At 35.8% G+C, this 17,558-nt stretch overlaps 1 protein-coding gene across 1 annotated transcript in view; it reads left to right on the top strand.

Annotated features, from left to right (window-relative positions):
* SEMA3A (semaphorin 3A) overlaps positions 1-17,558 on the top strand; it is a 202,822-nt gene that overhangs the window by 142,049 nt on the left and 43,215 nt on the right. Inside the window, exons 7-9 of the mRNA XM_029918820.1 lie at positions 14,418-14,560; positions 16,640-16,754; positions 16,845-16,914. Of these exons, the coding sequence (XP_029774680.1) occupies positions 14,418-14,560; positions 16,640-16,754; positions 16,845-16,914 (328 nt within the window). The remainder of the gene's footprint in view (positions 1-14,417; positions 14,561-16,639; positions 16,755-16,844; positions 16,915-17,558) is intronic.

The following is a 17,558-nucleotide window of genomic DNA, read 5'->3' as shown; positions in this document are numbered from 1 at the left end:
AGCATCGTTTCATGTGCCTGTAGGCCATAAAGGAGGATTTTAAACAATGGATTGGTGTAAACAAATTGAATATTGGTGAAGTCACTCTTGACATTATGTGAAAGAAACAATTGTAGGAAAGTAAGACTAATAATAAGAAACTCAAAAACTATTTAAAGGGTGGAAATAAATTAAAGATGTAAATTAAGACATGAAGGAATATTAAAGAAATTTAAAAGAGATGGAAATAAAACTTGATGATTGATAAATGTCGATATAGGGGAAGAAGTCAGGACTAATCTCAGGCTTTTGTGTTGAGTGACTCTAACACATAAGGTAACACTAAGGAAGATTAAGTTCCAGGAGGGGCAAATGTGGCAGTGTTGGAGATAGGAAGTTATTTTGAAGAGCAATGCTATATAAAGTTGATCAAAACACAGCCAAAAACTGTCTCTCAGGCACCAGAGAATATCTATGATTTGGGGAGTCAAATTGACTAAGATAACAAAAAAATTATGTGAAAGGGTAAGAGACAACAACCATTGAGTGGTATATTTTTCAATATTTTTTAAACTTTTTAAATATTCTTTCACTTAATAGCCAAAATAATGTTTAATGATCTTATAATGGTTATACAAACCAAATATTCTTATTTATACTTAATGTAATTGAAAACAGTCATCATTTAACTCTTGAACAGATGATGAGTATACTTTATGGTCTGAACTAATTTGTTGACACAGAATACAGTGAAACACCTATAAATACCACAACACACCAAGCTTTACTGTTTCGAGTATAGCTCATCAAGTCCCTAGCATTGAAAGTATAACTTGCTTTTGAATCTTTTAAACCATATTGTCTTTATCCAAGTCAGTAGAGACAAGAATACCACTGCTGCTCTTTTTAGTTTCTGAGTGATTTTGATCTTCTCTTTCATTATGGCTATCTAATGTGAAAAAACCAGGAACTCCTGATTTACTCTTTGTTTCTGCTCTGCAGCTTTCACTCTTATTCTTTTAAAAAGCTACTTGATCTTTGTTGACTTAAATGATATGATTTTTTTCTGGTGAATAGCACATGACTAAACAGTGAAGCAAAGGCAACCAACCTTGGGATAACAATAAGGGCAGTTCATATTTTACAATGGCATGTTGTTCTACTTATATGTGTCTTAACTCTATAAGGTCACTGATCTTTCTAACATCTCTGCATTCTTATGAGGAGAACTTGAGACATGGATATGTCAAATAATTTGCTTACAGTTACAGAGTAAGGAGTAGAGCTAAGTTGAATCCTGACAGCCCCTTCACTGCAATAGAGTTGCACAGACATCTTTCACTTGAAGGCAGTTTACAAATCATAAGACAGTTATATAAAAAGAATAGTGTTTAGTTGAATTCAAGTTAGCAAGTATCTTAAAATGTAATACACTACCCTATGATGGGATTTGAAGATGAATGACAAAATCCTATCTAAAAGAACTTACTACTGGGGCACCTGGGTGGCTCAGTCAGTTGAGTGTCCAACTTTGGTTCAGGTCATGATCTCATGGTTCGTGGGTTCGAGCTGTATGTCGGGCTCTGTGCTGACAGCTGGCTCAGAGTCTGGAACCTGTCTTCAGATGCTGTGTCTCCCTCTCTCTCTGACCCTCCTCTGCTCACGCTCCCTCTCAAAAAAATAAATAAAATATTAAAAATTAAAAAAAAGAATTTACTGAAGAAACATGGTATATCATTCTAAGGAATAATCTAGAGCAGGTGGGAAGGTGTAACTACTATAATGAAATTAAAACAAAAAATTATGGAAACCTAGAAGACAAAATTCCACCTGAAAAAATTATTTTTGGAAGGTATTTGAAAAAAGTCTTAATAAATTGGCATGATTCCTCATAGAGAATTTGTGTAAGTGAAGTCATTTAATAATGAGAGTTCTGGATTGGGGAGCCTGTGTGGATCGGTCTGTTAGGTGCCTGACTCTTGATTTCTGCTCAGGTTGTAACCCCTGGTTCTTGCATCTAAGCCCCATGTCAGGTTCTGCACTGACACCTTGGAATTTTCTCTTTCCCTCTCTTTCTTTTCTTTTTCTTTAAGTTTATTGATTTACTTTTTTAAATGTTTATTTATTTTTGAGAGAAACAGAGAGAGAGCATGAGCTGGGGAGGGACAGAGAGTGAGGGAGACAGAATCTGAAGCAGGCTCCAGGCTCCATCTATCAGCACAGAGCCAGATGCAGGGCTCGAACCCACAAACCATGATATCATCACCTGAGCCGAAGTTGGACGCTAACCGACTGAGCCACCCAGGTGCCCCTGATTTACTTTTGAGAGAGAGAGAAAGAGACAGAGAATTCATAGCAGGCTCCAAGCACTGAGCTGTCAGCATAGAGCCTGATACAGGCCTCCAATCCACAAACCATGAGATCATGACCTGAGCTGAAGTCAGACACCACCAACTGAGCCCCTTCCTTGCTTGTTCTCTGTCTCTCTAAAATAAATAAATAAACTTTAAAAAAAGAGAGAGAGAATGAATGTTCTGGAAATCCAGAGTAGGTATATAGAAAGGTACAGGAGAAAATGCAGTGGAGGTGGAGTGGGGGTTGAGCCTAGAATTATATATGGGGGACAGGTAGCAAAGACGTTGAGTGCCTTTTAAAGGATTCTGAATTTAATTGTTTAGTTAATGGGAAACTGTCAATAAAATTGAGCAGGTGAAGTGTTGATTGGGAAAAATGATTTGAAGCAGGAGGGTCTTTTAAGAAGACAGAGCAATACTTTAGGGGAGAGATGAGAGAGCTTGAATTAGTTGGACAAAACAAGTAAGGGGAAAACTATACTCAAAAATGGATTGGGGATAGAACTGATCAGAAATGCCAACTTATGGGGTGCTATGGTGGCTCAGTCGGTTGAGTGACTAACTCTTGATTTCAGCTCCAGTCATGATCCCATGGATGTGGGATTGAGCCCTCTGCCAGGCCCTGAATGCGGAGTCTGCTTAAGATTCTCTCTCCCTTGGGGCATCTGTGTGGCTCAGTACCTTAAGCATCCCCTTCCATGTAGATCATGATTTTGTAGTTCATGGGCTCAAGCCTCACATTTGGCTCTATGCTGACAGCTCAGAACCTGGAGCCTGCATCAGATTCTGCGTCTCACCTCTCCCTCTGGCCCTCTTCTGCTCATCCTCTCTCTCTCTCTCTCTGAGAGCCATAAATAAATGTTAAACAATTTTTTTTAAAGATTCTCTCTCCCCCTGCCCCTCTACCCACTCTTTCTCTCTCTCCCTAAAATAAAATTAAAAAAAAGAAAAGAAATGCCAACATAGTAAACACAGGAGATGAAGCTGAGAAGATGAAAGGAAAAATATTTTCTCTTTGCAGGACTGAATAAGGGAAACTGTAAAGTAATTAACTTGGTTCGATATACAGAGTAGAGGCACTACACTCCACGGTGATGATTGTGATCACTTCATGGATTTCTTCTTCTAGGTCCAGTATCCCAAATTATTTCTACTTCATCTTCATTAATTTGGTTTCAGTTAAGAAAAATTGTGGAGTTTGTTTGGTTATGATCATTTAGTTTAAGTAGCCTTATTTTATAGTGGTAAGGAGCAGCACACTTTTCCAATTTTTATTGATATTAAAATGCTGATCTTGGGGCTCCTGGGTGGCTTAGTCAGTTGAGTGTCTGACTTCGGCTTAGGTCATGATCTCACAGTTCGTGGGTTTGAGCCCCGCATCAGGCTCTGTGTTGACAGCTCAGAACCTGGAGCCTGCTGCAGATTCTGTGTTTGCCTCTCTCTCTGCCCTTCCCCTGCTCATGATCTGTCTCTCTGTCTCTCAAAAATAAATGTTAAAAAATTTTTTAATAAAAAATAAAAAAATAAAATGCTGATCTCCTTATTAAAATAGTAAAATAACTAACTAGTGTATAGGCATATTCAGCTTAGAGACATACTACAAAATACACATGTATAAATACTTGTGGCCACATAATACACTAGGAAAAACTCAGATCTTGTTCATGTGCTGCCTTCCCCAGTTATGCACTTTGGGCAGTTGCTGAGTCTTAGTGTCAGGGTTTCTTTCTGGGATGGGTGTGGATCAGAATAATGTATAAAAATCACAAGGAAGGCACAGTAATTAGTTTTCACATTTTCCCTTCCCCGTGCTCATCTTCCATTCTCATCAGCCCTTCTCTCCATCTTGACTCATCTTGAACCTTATTCGGGTTAAACTACCCCCAGGGCTGTTCATAGTTTCCCAGCCAGCTAAGCATCAAAGTTTTTGCAGGCCTGTTCCTTGGCAGCTAGAGGTTTTTCTATTCCACAGCCAAAAATGATATATCCTTTCTGCTTAGGTTGTTAGTGAGGAATGTGAGATGACCTTAGGCTGCATTCCCTGCATTCCCAATGTGCTGGAAGTTCCCATTCAGTCCTTTGATTCTTTGGGGCTTTCCCCCCTTTATGTTGCAGCAAAGCTCAAATGGGAAGAAACCAGTCACTGTGGCTGCCACCTGCCTGTGTTGGCTGTCATCTGGTGATGATTTTTCCCTATCACCAGTTGTCCTGCTAGTTAGCTTGTAAGTATTTTGAAGCTTGAAGCTATGACATTGGAAATATCTTTTAAATTGTAAAAATACAGTTTTAAAGTTTACATACTTCCCAGTTTGTCTTTGTTCTTCTCAGAGGGCTTTAACGGGTTTATAGCTTGTTTATCAGCTGACTTCTGATTCAACTTGCTTTCATTAGCAATATAGGTTTATGTTACCATTAGCTTTTTATTTTATTTTTTAATGTTTATTTATTGACTTTTCAGAGAGAGCACAAGCAGAAAAGGGACAGAGAGAGAGAGAGAGAGAGAGAGAGAGAGAGAGAAGAGGGAAAGAATCTGAAGCAGACTCCAGACTCTGAGCTGTCAGCACACAGCCCATGCCGGGCTTGAACCCACAAATCGTGAGATCATGACCTGAGCCAAAGTTGGATGCTTAATTGACTGAGCCACCCAGGCGCCCCACCATTAACTTTTAAGCATGCATTTTTAGGACATTTCACGAAGTTTTATAAATGGTGTTTCAAAACAACAACAGCTAGCAATTTTGAAGACCTGTGAGAGCTATTGTAGGTAGGTAGGTAGGTAGGTAGGTAGGTTGTACCTCAGAGATAGGTGCTTTTTTAACAGATAAGGAAACTAAGGCTTGTCGACATTAATTAATGTTTTGAAATTACAAATCTAGTGAGTAGGAGACGCCAGGCTTCTACCCAGTTTTCTTTTTTGACCCCCATTACAGCATAGTTTTTACATATGCAGTAAAGGGAGATTTTGTTTCTTCTTATGTTGGTAACTGAAGGTATGTATTAGCAAGGATTTTCCTTCATGAATAGTCAGAATGTCAGTGGAACCTTTCAAGGATAAAGAAAATATGAGTGTATATGTATATTTTGTAAAATATATAAATTTTTAAGTCTTCCTTTTCGTCTCATAGATGGTGTCACAGTTGATTCAGAGAGAGAGAGAGCGGTAACATGGGTTGTTTTCCTGTGGTGCGCTTATGTTCCTCTTCTGGCTGGAACTTCCTGTCATGCTTTACAAGAGGACTGACTATATCATGGTGTGAAACTAGTCCTTGGGGCACCTGCACAAGAAAGCTTGTAGTTGTTTATTCTGTCCTCCATTCAAATGAACTATATATAATTATGTCCTAAAAAACCAATATATGTTATAAATTTTAAATTTATAGAAAACCCAAAATCTTAATTAATCATCCCATTAATTTAATTCTTTTTCAAAAAATATATATTTCTACAATTTTAGTTGTATATTCTTGTTCTTTGAGGGATTATTGGTGGAGAGGATAGGTCCAGCCAAAGGCTGGTCAAAATGTTTCTGTACTAGAGATTTAGATTGATCCTAATGCTGAGCACAGCAGAATGTGTTCATTATTTAAATAAGCTCAAGCTGCCAAATGAATCATAAAGGCAGCCGGGTGTCCTGTGCCAAGGTGTCATTTTCATTAAGTGTGAGATTGCACCTGAAGGACAGTTTAATTTGCAGCTGCTAAAAATATTTCGACAGAGTGATACTGTTACAAGTGTCAGGTGGTGCCCAAAAGTGAATTTTGCAAGAAATGCCATCTGTGGGATGAGGTGTGGAAGAATGTCAAGGGGGTGGTAAAGGAGATAAACGGGGGAAGAAAAGAGAGGTGTATTTACTCAGCATTTATTGCTATTATCATGACTAAAGATTCCATGCTTCACATGATAGCATTGGGCCAAGATTATTAAATACGATTATTTGTTCAGCTTCTACCATGTACACAGGGCATTGCAAAAGTACTGCAGTACCTGTAAAGACAGAGTTTCTTCCCCAAAGGCATACCGTTTAAACTCTCCAGATGAGGGAGTCCTTTCCAGCTCTGTTTACCTTTAGAGTGTTTACATTGCAGTTCTGTGCTGGCAAGACTAATGCACTTTGATCCTGCTTAAATGGATTTTGCCACTTTCTTTTGATGTTCAGATTTTAATGCACATCCACATCGATTTCCGGCTTCATATTGTATGAAATATTTTCAATTGTACAAGCTCAAACATTTTGTTAAATCGCGGTCAGTTGGGATTTTGTGAACTTTACAGAGTAGAGAACATTGCAATGTGGAAAAGTATCTAGGGACATGAATTGTTGACATTATTAAAAGATCTGTGTATGCGTGTCTATTAGTTCAATGGACTTGGCCACATTGAAATCAGAAACTTATTGGAGACTGAAAATAGATATCCTCTACTTTAATGGTTTACAGAGCACAAATGTAAGAAGCAAAACTAGTGAGTTTCAATTTTTCATTTCTGTTTGCCATTTGATGGTGGTAACTGGAAGTAGGAAAGCTTCCTTTGTGAATACCATGAACTTTCTTTGGTTCTCAAGGAGAACTAATAAAGTAGGTCAATATGAATGAATTTGAGTAAAAGTTTTCCACGGGGAGTTTTTGATGACAAGGAAAGTTATTGAATTGCTTGTAGTTTTTCAGGATAGTGGTAATCTCTGACCTCCAACATATGCATTGTTTTTAGCTTCATAAAGTAGAGAGACGTATTTTTTGCTATTTTAATCCTATTGATAGAATCTAACTTTTAAAAATTGCAAACAGATCATTAATTTTACTGTATTAATTATCTAACATAAAAGGATATGACCAAAAACAGAAGTTTTTTCCATATTAAAATAACATTCTTGAAATTTCAGAACATTTTGAAAACTTATTATTTTGTGATAACTCTTAGAAATAGTTGCAATTTAAAGAAGCATGTCTAAGAATTTCTTTAGCTGAGAACCTAAACACTGTCAGGGCTATTATGAGTTTTATTCATCTAGATAGCTTTAATGAACTGTCGAAAAGCAAGAAAATGTGATTCAAAAAAAAAAAAAAACCCACAAACTTCCCTATTTTAGTTTAGGAAATTCATTCATTTAATAATCTATTTACTCATTTAGGAACCATGTTCTGTTTCAGAAATTATGCTTAGTCTGAAGAAATAATTGGGGAAAAATAGGGAAATCAGATTACCAGAAGAGAAGGGAAAGAAAACAAGTGATTAAAAGTAGAGTTTTCTGGATTCTAATTGAGAAATATGCACCAGGTGCCAGGGAATGGTTTGTGTGTTAAAAAGATGATAGACAGTACAAGATGGTTTGAGAAAGGTGAGGCCAGAGGCAGGGAAAACAGATTGAATGTGGCTGCCAGGAGAGAAGAGATAAGGGTCTACATTTGCACAGTTGCAGTGAGACAAATTCAAAATATGCCTAGGGAAATACTTTGTTATATATAGAAGCTGAAGGCAAGAGAAGGAGAGATACAGGACAAATGCCTGTCATAATAAATATAAAAATGAAGGTAATAGGAAAAGGATTAAATGTTACAAAGAGATAACAGCAAATTTTCTTTCATGTTATGTGAAATGTGTTTGAAGATAGTGGATAGGGTGTTTTCTTGAATGAGAAGCAGATTTACTAAGGGATTAAAGAAGAGGAATAGTGGTCAGTTCTGCTGGAAATGTAAGTCAAAGTTAGTTTGTGGATGCCACTGATTGCCCTTAATTTATTATTGGTATTGGGGACCCTATAAATGGTGTAATTGACAAGATTTCCCATTTTCCTCTTATGCCAGAAAGCTTCCAGCCCAAACCATGGCTCAAGTATATGTATTGATGAATGTAGTACCTACTTTTAGAGTTGTTATTGGCTCATAGTGGCATCAGCCTTACTGTCCTTTCTACATGCCACATCTTGGTTTATGCTACTTTATCATCTTATGACACCTGAAATCTGGTCTGGAAATTATATGGTATAAATGCATTAGTACTTTTTGCTGTAGCACTGTATGGATGGCTTAGAAGAAATAGATAATAGATGTAGAAGACCAATTAGATGATTTGAAAATATAACTGTAAAGTTAAAAAAGCATGGATTGTACAAGCAACATTAAGACTAGAACACAGGGAAAGAAGTGAAATCATAGTAGAGAGCAGGAATAAGATTGATAATAAATTTAGAGGGCAAAACAGAAGTCCTGCAGGATATGGAAGCAGTTTAACGTAAAATAACATTTTATATGTGGGTATTGATATTGACATTAAGCATAGGAGCAGAAACAGTTTTAAAAGAAAAGTAGATGAGGTCCTTGCCAGTCATGATGAATTAAGATTGCATTGAGATACCTAAGTAGAAAATTTAAGCCAGAAGTTTAAAATGCAGGATTTGATATAGGGAGGAAATAAAGGCAATATAGTTTGGATACATGACAGTCTAAAAGTGAATCAATTCCCAAAGGAAAAATTTTAAAACCATAACAAAGTTTAGAATATTGAAATAGTGGAAGAAGTGTTAGGAGATGCCTTCATTTATAGGTATGGGAGGAAATATAAAAGGTGCTCAAAAAGAAAATAATTTAGGAAGCACCTGTATTTAGGGATATAGGGAAAGAAAGTCAAAAAGGAAATAGTGAAGGCTCTATACTTAACAATTCAGGTTCAGAGTCATAGAAGGCACAGGCCAGAGAAACAATGAAGTACAGGAAGGGCATGAAGATTTTATTGTGCCAATCACAGCAGACAACTGAAAGAGTATGAGCATCAGAATCTGTGTGTTGATTTGATGGTTTCTGTTGCTTATCAGTGGAACACTCTCAGAGGTGAGACACCGAAAGCTGGGTGGTAACAGAGCTGGGAAGGCACTGGTAAATAGGGCAAGGGGTCTGAGTCTGAGTCTCAGGCCTCTCTCACTCTCTCAAAAAGCCCTATGGCTAAATGTGTGAAAGAAATACAAAAGATTCTAGAGTGCAGAGTATCAGTGGAATTCTCTTTGTTTTCTTTTGTAGGATGAAATTATTTTAAAAATAATTATTTGTTACAGAATCGTTATAAAGGGAAAGATTGAGAACCCAAAGAATTAACTTCTTCCCTTAATTTTGCAACTCCCCAGTTGCTAGCTTTCTTACTGCTTTTCATCACTTTTCTCTTTGTATTAGATTGTCTTCTTTTCTCTTTGTACCCTATACCCTGCTGTCAGTTTCAAATAACTTCAACTCTAGTCCCAGTTTCTTTTCTCGGCCTCTGTATTCTCTGAGCTGAGGTATAAATTCACAAGCATCTCACTTCAACGATACACTAAACTGAGTTCCTCTGCCTCCCTTCACTCCCATATCTACCCTTCCCCACGTATTCCTATCTCAGTAAATGATTTTTAAAGCAGACATGTCCTTAATATTTCCACGATTTTTCTCACTACTTCCTACCTTCAACCTCTCATCAGTTAGTATAACCAAGCAATTCTGCTTTCACGTAATCCTTACATATGCCACCTTCTCTGTCATACTGGTCTAAATCGCCAGCACTTCTCACCAGCCTCCAGAGTGGTCTTCCTGCCTTCATTCTTGCTTCATTATATATATATATATATTTTAATAGCAGTCATAGTGATTTTAAAATAGAAATCTGATAATGTCATTACTAGTTTTAAAATACTTTATTGGTTTCCTTCATTGCCATTAGGACAATGACAGTTAAATATGAGTTAAAGTGTTTCTAAACAACACTTCCATCTTATTCTGGCCTCTTCTTATCTTTCTTGTCATCATCTTCGACCACCTGTCTCTTCACTGATTACTCTCTGTGTGCACAACATTGTCATTTCTCATACCTTGTACGTGTTTACTTCTACCTGGGACATTCCTAATTATTCTTTAGGTCTTGTAATAGGTCACATCTTCTGAGAAAAAATTTCCCTAATTCCTTTAAGTCAAAATTAATTTTCTCTTCTACTTCCATCTGCATTTTCCCCCAAACTCTTACTGTTGTTATTTTTGTGTGGTGTAATAATTGTTCTGTTTAATTATTGGTATTCTTTCACAGACAGAATACATTTCATCATACCATCCCCTAGTTTACCACAATCCAGAGCACAGATAAATGTCTAGGAAAGATATGATGAATGAAAATATAGATGGTGAGGGATTACATGAAGAATAGAGATTGCTACTGGAGAAATATTTTATAGATTATTGGATTGAGAGCAAATAGAGAGAGGCTTTAGACTTACAAATAAGGAGAGATCATTCTCCCACAGAAAGAAAGAAAAGAAAAATTGGGGGAGTAGAGGAAGGAAAATGAGAGAATTCTAACTAAATGGTGTTGGTTGTATCAGTATAGCAAGTAATTCCATCTTTGAAGAGTAAAATGAGAGATGCTACATTAGTTGATTTGAAGATAATGAGACGATTTTAAAGAGTTGCTGTTAATAAATTGATACTAGGCCACTAAAAGTAAATAAAATATGCCCTTAGCATTACTAAGATTCTTTTTTTTAGGATAAATAGCCTGAGTTATAAATAGCACATCTACTTACTATGATTATATGATTTTCATCATCCTTGCTTAGATATAGGGGCACAGGAAAAAAAGTTCTGGGGTTATGTAAGGCAGGCTGGAGATCAAGAGGTTGTAGGATATCAGGGAAGTGATTAGAATGTTTGGATTGGGAGAAGAGGGGAATTCACCAGGGAAGAGAGGAATAGATTGAGAGAATAAGAGGAGGAGTAAGAAGGCCAAATGTAGAAAGGAAGGGGAAGGCAAAATTTGAGAGATTGAAGAAGTAGAAAATGTGAGAAAAGGTTTTGACCATAGACAAGATTTTCTAATTTGGTATAGTAGAAGAGAATGACCCCTTTTAAATTTTTTAAAGAGTTTAACTAGAGACCTATTTTATTTTAAAATAGGAATAAATGTTTTTCCAAGTTGAATGTATCCAAATGGTCTTAAAGACAAGCTACATTAGACTGGCATTGTTTTCCTTTGATGATCTTTTTTATTATAATAAATTTGGTTTTTTTTCTATGTGGCTTTTTTTTTTGCTATTTCTGTAGCTATGTCAGACTCATTCACCTACAAAGTCATCCATGCCTATAATATCAGATATTGAAGGAGAGACTAGGATTGAAGGCTCTCCCAACAGTGAATGTGCTTGGTAACTTGCTTGAATAATTTCCACTAGAGTCCACATTTGAAAATGATAATTTTCTTGACATATTTTAGAGAGGGAAACATGTACTTGATAGCGTCTTCTGTCATGCTCCAACACAAAGCTAAGAGAATATCTGTACATGTAAAATATTGTTTGCTTTATTGGCATTTTATGCTTCTAACATGACTTTTGCCTGATTATAGCTTTCTAAGAACAAGGGATACATATTATTCATTTTGTTTTCTACATAGTATCTTACATGTATTTGTGAGCAAATACAATAGCTGAATTTAATTACCTGAAAATTTTCTAAGTTATACAAGTGTTTCTGTGAATAATTACTGTAACTTGGGAGGTAATATTAGACCAACTTCTCTTCATTACTCTAGTTTAAAGCAGAAGAATGTGTGCTTTTTTATTCTAATTCTGTAGCTGGGTTATAATTTCTCCAAATGTAGTCTGTGATTGAGGCTTTCTTTCGCTACTATCATAATTATGATAATATAATGCATTTGTTAACATTTTGCTAAGTTGTTTCAATGCACTATTCAAATTTAAAGTATTTGTTTTTATATGAACTATTTGTGACGGAAAAGGTGAATAGAATCCAATTTGAAATAAACCCAGTGTGAAAATTAGTCATCTGAGATCTGAGAGGTAAGAACCTTACCAAAAAGTCACAAAAGTTGCAAGTGACTGAACTGAATAGTTTGACATGTAGGTTTGTGTTATATGTGCGTGCGCACACGTGTGCGCGCACACACACACACACACACTTGTATTTCTAGGAAACTAACTTCATCAGTGGGATAATAATTCTTTTATTTCTAACTTACCAGTTCCTACTGTGTCACATTACTTATTCTGCTCCCTGATCCTCATGAGACACAAACAGAAATATACAAACATATCCATGTATATGAACAGGTAAAAAATTATGAAGAAAAACAAGCTTTACAACAATTATTAAGATTAAAATAATATATTATTTTATGTATCTTATAAAGTTCTGGTGCTGAGTCCAACTTTTAAATTCTTTCCCTACTCTTATTCCACTGGCACACTGAACTTGAAATATGAATAGGTAATAAATTGTACAATCAACATCACTCACAGAGTCTGTATAATTTGCCTGAGAAGGATAATGGAGTGTAGCCCTAAGTGCATGGTCTGAGAGCAAATGTTAAAAGAAGGTTACAAGCATAGAATACATGATAACAATGAATTATGCACAGGTGTAAAGATTAGGACTCAATAACATGGATAAAGCTAGTTTCAGGGTTCTGACCTCTTCCCTGGTATCTCAAGTATGGTACTGACTGACCTATGTGCACATATTTCATTGCTGACTTGATAACATAATACACCGTAGGAGTGAAGGTAGATTATTGTGAGAATTTAAATACCTGTAATCTCCTCGGTGCTTTCAGTGAGATAAATTCAGCTTCTTAGTATATTATACTTTAAAACCAATGAGGCTACTGCATACTTTTATATGTCTGTATGAGTCACAACCACATCAACCCAGGTATTTACAAAAGTTATTTTTTTAATGAGGATCTAAACATTGCTATTGTTATGTTCTGCATAATCTAGACAGTCTCTCTTTTTTCCCTTTTTTCTCTCTTTCCCTTCTTGTACACATATTCATTGAATGCCAGCTGTGTTTTAACTTTTAGGAGCATAGCACCAAACAAAACATGCCAAGTCTTTGAAATTCATATTCCGTTGGGGTGGGGAGAGAAACAGACCATAAACAAATGAAGATTAGGAATAGAGAAAGAAAGACTGAGAGATCACAGGTATTTAATAATGTTAGGAAGAAAAATAATTTATGAAAATTAATAACTAAAAGTGAGGATTTCACGTGCTTTAAATTGTGTAGTCAACAGAGATCTCTCTGATAATGCAATATTTGAACAGAGACCTGAGTAAAAGTAGGAATCCAGTCATTCATTATAATATATGAGGTCAGAAAGTATACTGGAAGGAAGATCTGAGGCAGGAATGAGAGTACTTGACTTTTTTGAAAACCAGGCTGAGTTGGAGATGGTATGGTGGGCTAGGAGCAAGTTAGGTAAGGAGAGTAGGTAGAAGAAAAGGTTCATGAGGTAGCAGGGACATCTGGTCATGAGAAAGATTTTATATTTTATTGTGAATAATTTGGAAAATAATGAGGGGTTAGACTAGAAAGTGTCGTGCTAGAGGATCACTCTGACTAGTGTGGAGAAATAGAACACAATTGATGGTAAGGTAGAAACAGGGAATCTGCTAGGAATCCATCACTGGCCATAGTGATGTGGGAGAGGCTGGTCATGGAGGATGTGGTAAGAAAAGGTGATGGACATACTGATAAAATGTGGGCTGTGAGAGAAAGAGAGGACTCAAGGGTGGCTTCAGAATACCTCAGTTACTTGAGTACCTGGTAAATAATGTTGCTATTTACTGAGATGGAGAAGACCATGAGAATATTTGGTGTTTTGTTTTTGTTTTATCTAGATCTCATCTCTCCCCTCCCATCCAGTCTTTGCTGGAAAATAGAACAGACCATTTTTTACTTTGATTTAAAACTTTCTTATGCTTGGAAGGAAGAATAACAATGATGTGGCAATAAGCAGTATTTGATAGCATTCCCAATTTACAAAATATTTTAATATCCTGTAATGCATTTATTTGCACTATGTGGTCACACTGAGGATTTCTGCAACAACTCCTAACTTTCCAAAAAAGAAAAAGATAAGAATTTTTTGAGATATATGGTGATTTGTAACTTATCAAAATAAAGAACAATTGACATGTACTGAAAACTGTGAACTAAGGAAAGGTAGTTCTTGATATATATCAAATGCAAGCGAAGAGACAGTGAGAGTGGATTGTAATGAATGGTATTTTATGTCTGTGAATTAATATATATGCTGTCATTTGTCTCTCAGATCCAAGGTTCATCAGCGCCCACCTCATTCCAGAAAGTGACAACCCTGAAGATGACAAAGTATATTTTTTCTTCCGTGAAAATGCGATAGATGGAGAACACACTGGAAAAGCCACTCATGCTAGAATAGGTCAGATATGCAAGGTGAGGTAAAGAAAAAACAATTGAAGAGGATATCATTGTCCAATCATGGTTTTCTTTTTCTTATCCACCTATATGCAAATATAGTGAAACCTATGGCTTCAAATCTTGACTGATCATTATAAATATTTAAATGGTAAAGAATGATTGAAAACATTCTTGTTAATTGGTGACTCTTCATAGCTAAACATGCAGGTAGAAATCGTGATACATTATTTCAGGTTTATGGTAAATGATCTTCCTTTGAAATTTTAAAGAAATCTATTTTTTAAATATTTAACTTAGAGAGAGAGAGAGAGAGAGAGAGAGCTCTAGTGGAGGAGGGCCAGAGACAGAGAGGGACACATGGAATCGCGTGCACGCTCCAGGATCTGAGATGTCAGCACAGAGCTTGAGGCAGGACTCCCGCTCTTGAACAGGAAGATCATGACTTGAGCCAAAGTCAGATGCTTAACTGACTGAGCCACACTAGTTCCCCAAGAAATACAACTTTTTCTTGTTACCTAGAAATTTTTCATATTTTCACACATAGCACAGTTTCCTACAGTATGTAAGAGTGAATGGATATTTGCTGTTGGAATTAGCTAAAACATTGATATAAGGGAGAAAAGTGTTAAAACTTGATTTTATCAAGTGATTATAACATCCTATGTACATATATTTGAACACATACATATAGTTTTGAGGCTCTGAACTTTGAGGTAATTCATTTACTGTGGCACAAGTTGTATATGATATTACATCATATATCAGATATATAGAATAAAAATAATAAATGTTTATGGATTAATTAGTATCAGTGTGAAGAAATAATAACAGCACCATTCTTCCCCACTACACTGTATAGTACAGTATATGCAGTGTGAATAAAGCTAACTGCTGTTATATATTCAAGCACCTTTCATCTCAAGAAAATCACAAAGCTAGATCCAATAATCATCTTCAATGGAATTTGCTTTTTTTAAGAAAATATGAAATTTTTGAAAATCTCTACTGGGAGGATTGGTTAGCATCTTTTCTATATCAATCACGACGTAATTATTTATCTCTAGTATATTAATTTACTGGAAAATTAAAGGTTTTAACAATCTGGAAACATACAAAAATATGTGAAATATATGAGAATCTGTTCTCCAAAAAATATAAATCATATTTAAAAGCACTGTTTACAGGGTTAAAAACATCTTTATAGTGTATAGAATTATATCAACAAAATATAAATTATTGTTATGTTTTTGAAGGAACACATATGTTCCTTCAGACATATGCACATAAATGTTATTTATTTTTTTTCAAATATATTATTTCATAAGACCCTAAGTTACCAGTATATACATACAATCATAATAGAACCTATTGCTAAATTTAACTTAAGTTAAAATTTAGTTTAATTTTCATGGGGCACCTGGATGGCTCAGGTGGTTGAGCATCCAACTTTGGCTCAGGTCATGATCTCACGGTCCATGGGTTCAAGCCCCACATTGGGCTCTGTGCTGACAGGTAGCTCAGAGCCTGGAGCTTGCTTCAGATTCTGTGTCTCTTTCTCTCTCTGTCTCTCCCCGTTCACGCTCTGTATCTCTCTGTCTCTCTAAATAAATGTAAAAAAATTTTTTTTAATTTAGTTTTATTTTCAGTGAGGGGGTACTTTTTAAAAATGTTTTTTCTAGAATGATTTTTTTATTAAGATTTATGCAAATATTTTTTCACTGTGCTGATTGTAAATTAGAAATTGTTGCTGTTTAAGCTTATAAAATATTTGATGCTGATTTGCTTCTCTTTGGGATGTATTTTCAGTATGTGTTATAAGGTGTGTATTTATTCTACCTTCAATAAATACCATTAAGTGCTTATTATGTGCCAGTATGTTCATTATATGTTGTAAATTATTCCATGAATAAGGTTTGAATAAATAGATGTATCCTACAATATAATGAAAAATTATAGTTAACTTGTATCTGTTGTATAATTGTATTTTGAAAAATGAGGAAATTGTGTCTCTGATTCAAGATATAAAGATAAGAGAAATATTTGAAATTATCATTCACATGCATATTTCCTAAAATCAGTGTTCTCTCCTTTCAGAATGACTTTGGGGGTCACAGAAGTCTAGTGAATAAGTGGACAACCTTCCTCAAAGCTCGACTTATTTGCTCAGTGCCAGGTCCAAATGGCATTGACACTCATTTTGATGAATTGCGTAAGTAGCTGATGTTATGGGACAGAATATTTATTCAGACTTTGTCAAAACCACCAAAATGCAACTTTTCCTAATTTTGTTTTCAAACAGAGGATGTATTCCTTATGAATTCTAAAGATCCTAAGAATCCAATTGTCTATGGGGTGTTTACAACTTCCAGGTAAACAGCTTTTTACTAACTTAATATCAAAGAAACCTCATGTCCTTTAGGTGCTTTTCAAGTATCCATAGTTTGGAAAATATATTTTTGAAAGAACATTGGCTTAACCTTTGAGCTATTGTCGATTCTTGGAAGGCTGATATAAATTATGACCTAAGTAGTTTTTTAATGAATTTTAGCAAAGAATATCATCACTATAAATAGAATGATGAAAAATGTATCGTATTCTCAGTATAGCTTAGACTTTAAATTTGAATGAAACGTAGAATATTCTGAAAAGCTGAAATCTGAGCTTTGATCAGACTTTGTCGTGCTGTAAACTACAGGTACAACACTCTTTCTTTCCTCTTCTCTTTCTTCCTCCCTCATTCTCTCCCTCCCTCCCTCCTTCTTCTTCTTTTCACCCTCCTCCCTTCTCCACTCCCCATCTTCCGGAGCTCTTGCTGCCAATCAAGCAGCAATTATCTCTTGACTATTACGTTCAGTATAACATTTATATAAACAGACATAAATGCATTGCTTCTGCTTCCTCATTACTTAGGGCAGTGGTTCTCAGACATCCTCGGAGTATCCATGAGAATCACCCAGAGATCATAGTAGGCCCCACCCCTAGAATTTCTGAGTCAGGAAGATTAGGATGGGGC

This window comes from Suricata suricatta, chromosome 2, assembly GCF_006229205.1.
Source record: "Suricata suricatta isolate VVHF042 chromosome 2, meerkat_22Aug2017_6uvM2_HiC, whole genome shotgun sequence".
In the NCBI taxonomy this organism is placed as follows: Eukaryota; Metazoa; Chordata; class Mammalia; order Carnivora; family Herpestidae; genus Suricata; species Suricata suricatta.
This window is presented reverse-complemented; position numbering and strand designations above follow the sequence as displayed.